The sequence below is a fragment of the Triticum aestivum genome, chromosome 4A (assembly GCF_018294505.1).
Source record: "Triticum aestivum cultivar Chinese Spring chromosome 4A, IWGSC CS RefSeq v2.1, whole genome shotgun sequence".
Taxonomy (NCBI): Eukaryota; Viridiplantae; Streptophyta; class Magnoliopsida; order Poales; family Poaceae; genus Triticum; species Triticum aestivum.
The window spans coordinates 742,355,225-742,362,201 of NC_057803.1; the positions used below are offsets into that span (position 1 = coordinate 742,355,225).

The 6,977-nt window shown below is 49.2% G+C and overlaps 1 protein-coding gene across 1 annotated transcript; it reads right to left on the reverse strand.

Moving 5' to 3' along the window:
* Positions 1 to 3,839: 3,839 nt before the first annotated feature.
* Positions 3,840 to 5,822, reverse strand: LOC123083544 (uncharacterized membrane protein YjcL). The gene is made up of 4 exons (XM_044505564.1): positions 5,543 to 5,822; positions 5,197 to 5,426; positions 4,946 to 5,056; positions 3,840 to 4,844 (listed from the first exon to the last, which is right to left on the reverse strand). The coding sequence occupies exons 1-4, from the start codon at positions 5,785 to 5,787 to the stop codon at positions 4,117 to 4,119; spliced, it is 1,314 nt and encodes a 437-aa protein (XP_044361499.1). The 5' UTR covers positions 5,788 to 5,822; the 3' UTR covers positions 3,840 to 4,116.
* Positions 5,823 to 6,977: the final 1,155 nt, after the last annotated feature.

Below are 6,977 nucleotides of genomic sequence, written 5' to 3' on the forward strand. Positions count from 1 at the left end.
CAAAATATTTTGAATTTTCGCATTGGGAAGATTCTTTGATGACATTATCAATTTTGTTTTTTTCATGTATATGATTAGTAGATGCTAATTAACTGCTAATGGACAATGGACACACACGGAAAAAATAAATAAAATAAGATGAAGCTAATGCATGTATGCAAGTTAGAAAAGGGAGGAATCATGCGGATCTGTTGCTTAACTTCAGTATGTGTGAAAGTTAGCACTGTTCTATAGTTAAACGGCTACACCGGGGCTTGATGCAATTGTATAAGCACATGACCCAGTGGTGTTTTCGGTCATCGATCTACGGTGCTACAACTTGAAAAGTAGCAGATCGAGTAGTAGAGGCATGGCATGTTAGCGCTTGGTGAGCTCGACATGGCCTGAGACGGCACACTGCCAGTCCTGGTACCGTTGTAGAAGGGTGAGGTGCGTTGTGTAGCTTCCAACCCTAGATACTCACTCTGAAAAGAACAGAAAGAAGAAAAGAAAGACTTCCAAGGGGGATGGACCTAAATACTTTGTCTGTTGTGTCTCTGACGAGCTGTGTGTATGTGAATCATGTCCATTGGTATAGTGAAGGCACATGTAGAAGGCTACCACAACAAAAGCGTTGTCGGCTCACTCTCTCATAGATGATCATAGGGGTAGAGTGTGCGTGTCTGCGTTCATAGGGTGAGTGTATGTGCAAATGTATGAGCGTTTGCATCTGTACCATGTTAAAAAAACAGAGTGTAAAATGTTTCATCCTTAATTTTATGTCGCATGCCAGCATTTGGTTGAACTTGCAACCTCATACTCCTCAATGCCGCAGCAATTCTTTCACTAAAAGAATAACTCACCGTTCAATAGAGAGAATTAAAGTAGGCGAATTCATGTATTTTGTGTCTCTTTCTAGGTTTTTTTTGTTTCTTTTTCTTTTTTGCACCATTTTTTCACCGCTTTTATTGTTTCCTTTAACTCTTGGGATTTCTTTCCTTTTTATTTTTTTTCTTGTTCTTCCTTTTCTTCTTCAACACGTGTCTACATTTTTGTTACTAATTGTACATTTTTAGTACACGGTAAGAACATTTTGTAAATATTTTTTGTATACATCAGGGATATTTTTTGTATACATAAGGGATATAGACCATTAACATTTTTCAAATACATGATTAGTAACAGTTTTCAAAAATTATATTATTATGTCTACTTTTCCATGCACATCATACATTTTTTGAATATATCAAAACATTTTTATACACATTTAATATTTTTCAAATTCATTAGTAACACAATCCAAATATTTATGCAAAGTAGTTTTGTAATATATATATTTAAAATATTTGGAATTATAAAAAATATTAAAAAATAAACAAGTAAAACAAAAAGGTAAAAAAAGAGTCTGAGGCCCGTGGCCTCACGCGCGCCTAGGCCAGCCATCTCACGGTTGCCTTCAGGCGAGGCTCTCACTACGTCTCGCGTAAAGCGAGAGACAGGCGCCCCCCCCCCCCCCCCCCCCCCCCGTGAGTGAATCGGTAGATGGGAGCTCCCCGGTGATCGATCGCCCAATATCAAGGTCCATAAGAAATGAGGAGAAGTTTTGGTCTGTGTATGTATGTACACCCTATATGAAAAAAAAACTTTAGTAACTAAATAAAAAGTCAAAAAAATCTAAAAATAAACTTGACCTTTTATTGTACTTGTAGAAAAATCACAAAAGTAAAAGTTCCCTTTGACTTCTTTGAAAAAGTCGGATAAAATAGAGTGAATAGTAACTTATAATAGCAATAAATTTTGTTTTTTGCCCTGAAGTCAACGCTTGTTTTTATTCGTGGAAAATTATATCAGGATTGTTAAATCTAACTAACACTTGACCAAGTCTGCTATATTCGTGATCTTACGTGGAGATTCATGCAAAATGTTATTTAATATTTGTCTTTGTTCTTTTTAGGTTAAGTCTAGTAGACTGAGATCTAGTCACACCTAGTTTTTATATTAGTGCTAAAAAGAGTCAAGTTTATTCTACAAAACTTATGAACTATTTTAATTATTTTCTAATTATTAGAAAAATCCATATACGATGTAGATACAACTAGGAATCCGAGGGTATTTTCCCATATAAGAAATAAATATATTGCAATGCAATGTGATCACACTAAACATCGACAACAATAAACAAACAATAACGACAACAATGCCTTTAGTCCAAACAAGTTGGGGTAGACTAGAGGCGAAACCCATAAAATCTCACGGCCAACTCATGTTTCTAGCACATGGATAGTAACCTTCCACGCACCCCTGTTCATAGCTAGTTTTTTGTGATACTCAGATCCTTCAGATCGCTCTTTACGGACTCCTCCCATGTCAAATTCGGTCTACCTCGACCTCTCTTGACATTATCCGCACGCTTTAGCCGCCCGCTATACACTGAAGTTTCTGGAGGCCTGCGCTGAATATGCCCAAACCATCTCAGACGATGTTGGACAAACTTCTCTTCAATTGGTAGTACCCCAACTCTATCTTGTATATCATTATTTCGGATTCGATCCTTCCTCGTGTGACCATACATCCATCTCAATATGCACATCTCCGCCACACCTAACTGTTGAATATGCCGCCTTTTAGTTGGCAAACACTCAGCGCCATACAGTATTGCGGGTCGAACCGCCGTCCTATTGAACTTGCCTTTTAACTTTTCTGGCACTCCTTTGTCGCAGAGAATACCAGGAGCTTGGCGCAACTTCATCCATCCAGCTTTGGTTCAATGGTTCACATCTTCATCAATACCCCCATCCTTCTGCAGCATTGAGCTCAAACATCGAAAGGTGTCCTTCAGAGACACCACCGGCCCATCAAGGCTAACCTCGTCCTTCTCGTGCCTAGCAGTATTGAAATCGCACCTCATGTACTCGGTTTTAGGCTTAATACAACTTTCCACACCTCAATAGGGATACAATCAGGGTCCATCGCCTTGCCTCTTTCAACCTTTTTAGAGCCTCCTTGATCTTAGACTCTTGGATTCGCCGCACAAAACACATACTGGTATCGTCAGAGGAGTCCTCTAGTTCAATGGTAGAACTCTCATTCTCCCATTGAACAACTGCTCGAAGCACTCCCGCTATCTATGCTTAATCTCCTCATCCTCCACCGGGAGTTGGTCTGCTCCGTCCTTGATGCATTTGACTTGGCCAACATCCCTCGTCTTCCTCTCTCGGATCTTCGTCATCTTATAGTTGTCCCTTTTGCCTTACTTCGTGCCTAACCGTTGGTAGAGGTCCTCATACGCCCGACCCTTGCTTCACTGATAGCTCACTTTGCGGTCTTCTTTGCCATCTTGTACTTCTTTATGTTGTCTGCACTCCTATCCAGATATATGCGTCTGAAACAACCTTTCTTCTCCTTAATTGCCTTCTAGAGATCATCATTCCACCACCAGGTATCCTTAGCTTCGCTTCTTCTTCCCCTGGACACTCCGAACTACTTCGAGGCCACCTTACGAATGCAAGTCGCCATCTTCATCCACACATTGTCCGCATCTCCTCCTTCCTCCCAAGGGCCCTCCTTAATGACCCTCTCCTTGAACGCCTAACCTGCCTCCCCCTTGAGCTTGCACCAATTCGTTCTAGCAACTTTGGAACGCTTATCCCGCTGGGCACGAATCCAAAAGCGGGAGTCAGGAACCACCAGTTTATGCCGAGGGACAACACTCTCTCCAGGTATCACCTTACAATCTAGGCACGCACGCCTATGTTCTCTTTTCGAGAGGATGAAATCAATCTGGCTAGAGTGTTGACCACTACTAAAATTCACCAGATGTGATTCTCTCTTTTTAAAGAGGGTGTTAGCTATGATCATGTTGCAGGCTAGAGCAAAGCTTAATACATCTTCTCCTTGATTTCTATGCATAGCCAAAGTCTCATGCACCCCTTCAAAACATGTGTTAGATGTACCCAAGTAGCCATTGAAGTCTCCTCCTATGAAGAGTTTCTTGCCAATTGGCACACTACACATCGTCCTAGACACATCACTAACCACTAGAAAATAAAAGAGTTAAAAACACTCCATGAGCTCCATCCAGCAGGAGAAGATTGCCTCAAAAAAATCTAGCAAGATAAGAAGAAAGAAAGCCGCTGACTAGAAGCCGGAAATTCTCCGGAGCACGAACATGCCAAAGCCGATGCCAAGGAACGTGGCAATGGAGATCCCAAAGATGCCGACGAGGATCCCGGGCACGACGAGCGAGCTCCACCCTTTTGCCGTCGCCATGGCGGCCGCCGTGGTCGGCCCGCCGACGTTGGCGTTGGACGCGATGAGCAGCCACTTCCTGTCCAGCCCCGCCAGCCTCCCGGCCCCGAGCACGACGGCGAGGTGCACGGCCACCTGCACGGCCGCGAACGCGAACACGGTGGGCGCCTTGGTGACCGCGTCCACCACGCTGCCGTTGGCGCCCACCACCGTGAAGAACACCTGCATGAGGATCAGCGCCATGGTCTCGCCGGAGGGCGCCAGCCGGCCCAGCAAGCCCGGGAACGCCGTCGCCAGCAGCACCACCAGCGCCGTCACGCACGGCAGCGTGCCGCCGGCGGCCACGCCCAGCACCGCCGCGACGGCCGTGCCGGCCCTGCAGATCGCGAACGAGAGCGCCAGCGCCGCGCCGCCGTGCAGCACCGACATGCTGCCCCGGGGCTCCCCGCCGCCGTCCTCCGCGGACGAGGCGCTCTTGGGCTCCGGCGGTATCTTGGACGCCAGCGCGAAAAGGGCCGTGAAGTAGAGCGCGGAGATGAGGTTGTCCGCCGCCACGCCGGCCGCCACCACCGACGGCGTCGTGCCCAGCGCCTCCGAGATCGCCACGAAATTCACAGCTGCCACCGCCATGATCAGATCGCAGTGCGTTCATCAGACTGACATGGTCGATCAAATGCATCAGTATTTTAGCACCGAGTGAGCTAACTGATTGGATTACCTCCGCCAATGTAGCTTCCCATGAGAGCGGCGGCGATCTTCCAGCTATCCTGGCCCAGCGACCTCATCGGGAACAGCAGATATGCCACCATCGTGCCGATTACAGTTGCAACTACATCCAATTACACCAATCATTGGTCAGGCATGATCTTTTTTATCCCAAGTTCATCGATCCGACGAGGAAGTGGCCATGGACTGCTCAACTGTTTATGTTGAGATAGAATAAGAAAGAGGAGATTTTGGTGTGGTTACCTGATCCGACGAGGAAGGCCTTGAGGAGGTCGCCGGTGGCGCGGACGACGCGGCGGAGGTCGGCGCCGAGGAGCAGGAGCGGCACGGCGACGGGGAGCAGGTACTCCATGACGACGGCCTGCGCGGGCGCGCCGGGCGCCACCAGCCCGGCCGACGAGGCCGCCAGCCCCGCCAGGATGCTCACCAGCGCCCCGCTCAGCGCCGCGCCCCACGCCGTCCGCTCCTCCGCCCTGACCAACACGTACATACACGGATCACTCCTTGTCCTCCACGGCGGCGGACGGACGTAGCGCGCGCGAGCTGAGGGGTCTCGGCCGGCAGGTCAGGTGGTTTGCGTGTCGGTTACCAGGTGCCGAAGGCGGCGGCGGAGAGGAGGAACGCCCAGTTGCCCCACTGGTCGCCGGGCGCGATGATGGGCGCGGCGCGCGGCGGCCGGACATGCCGGAGCCGAGGCGGCTGGCACCCGTCACGCCAGAAGCGCGGCAGCCGAGGCGCCAGAGGCTGGAGGCTGCCGGCGCGGCGGCGTTGGAGGAGGAGATGGCACGGCGGCGAGGGGGAGGGTCGGAGCAGGGAGGCGGCCAACGGCGCCATGCCTGCCGGCCGCGCGATCCAAATCCTCTGTTTGTTTGGCAACGGCAGCGCTGAGCCAAGTGTTCACTCGTGAGCCAAAATAACATTGGAGAAGTGATGGCGACATTGCTGTCTTCTTGTTCTGCATCTGAGAGTGATGTTTGGTGTCTTCCGTACTAAAATCAAGATGCAAGATGCAAGATGCAGCCGGCCCAACTACTCTTCCTTGTACAGTCTCTCTGGTCTGTGGCCTGCATCTGTGCTTCGAGGCATTTTCCTTGGCTCCAAATGCACTGGAAGCTGTTTGTTCTATCCTCAAACCTCTCATCACAGCTGACGACGCCTTCATCATCCAATCCAGAAATAATAGAAGGATGCTCCTACAAGCCTCGTCAGAGCTCAGCGATCGTGGGCCGTCGGATTCGTTTGCTTGATGGGTTTTGGGCCGTCGGATCGACCGCGTGGAAGAGCTCGGCCGTCGGATCTGGGATGGGCACTATAGAAATGAATAGTTTCGCTTCCCCCGCGCTTTCGCTCACTCCGCTGTTTCGTCCGGTTCCCGCTGACGAGAGCGGTGGCTGGCGCGTGTTCTGTCCGGCCCGTCGGCGCTCTCCGGAGGCAAAATATCCCGTGCCACCGCCGAGCGCATTTTTGACTTTTCGCGTACCCGTCGCCAGATGGCTAGCTTTCCCTGGTTCGCGGCCTCATCCCCAATCGGGTGAGACGGCTAGGGTTTTCTCACCCTCCCCCACGTCTCTCTCTGTCTCTCTCCCTCGCTGTTCTATCCTCAACCCTGTCAATAAAAGTGATGCCTTCATTATCATGCCAGATTAATCAACTAAGCTTTCTTGATTCATGGGATGCAAATGATTAGTAGGAAAGTGCCATCTCAATAAAACCGTTAGAGGTCGGGTGACCAATCACAGGAGACACCATGCATTATTCTATCAACAAAAGGTTGACCATAATGTCTTCCGTGGGGGTATAGCCGCAGTGTCGTAGCCAGGTTTCGGCCAACCTGCTTAGCTAACAGTGTCTATGCCTGCTACAGTGTCAAAATCAGCTAGAGTAGACGAAGGATTGCACAGTCACGCCCCAGGCCATGGCCCATGTTGCCTGGGGCCTGGCTACGCCCTTGGGTATAGGTACCACTACATATAGGTGTTCAAACCAAGACCAGTCATGGCCAACCACTACACTGCAGCAACTAC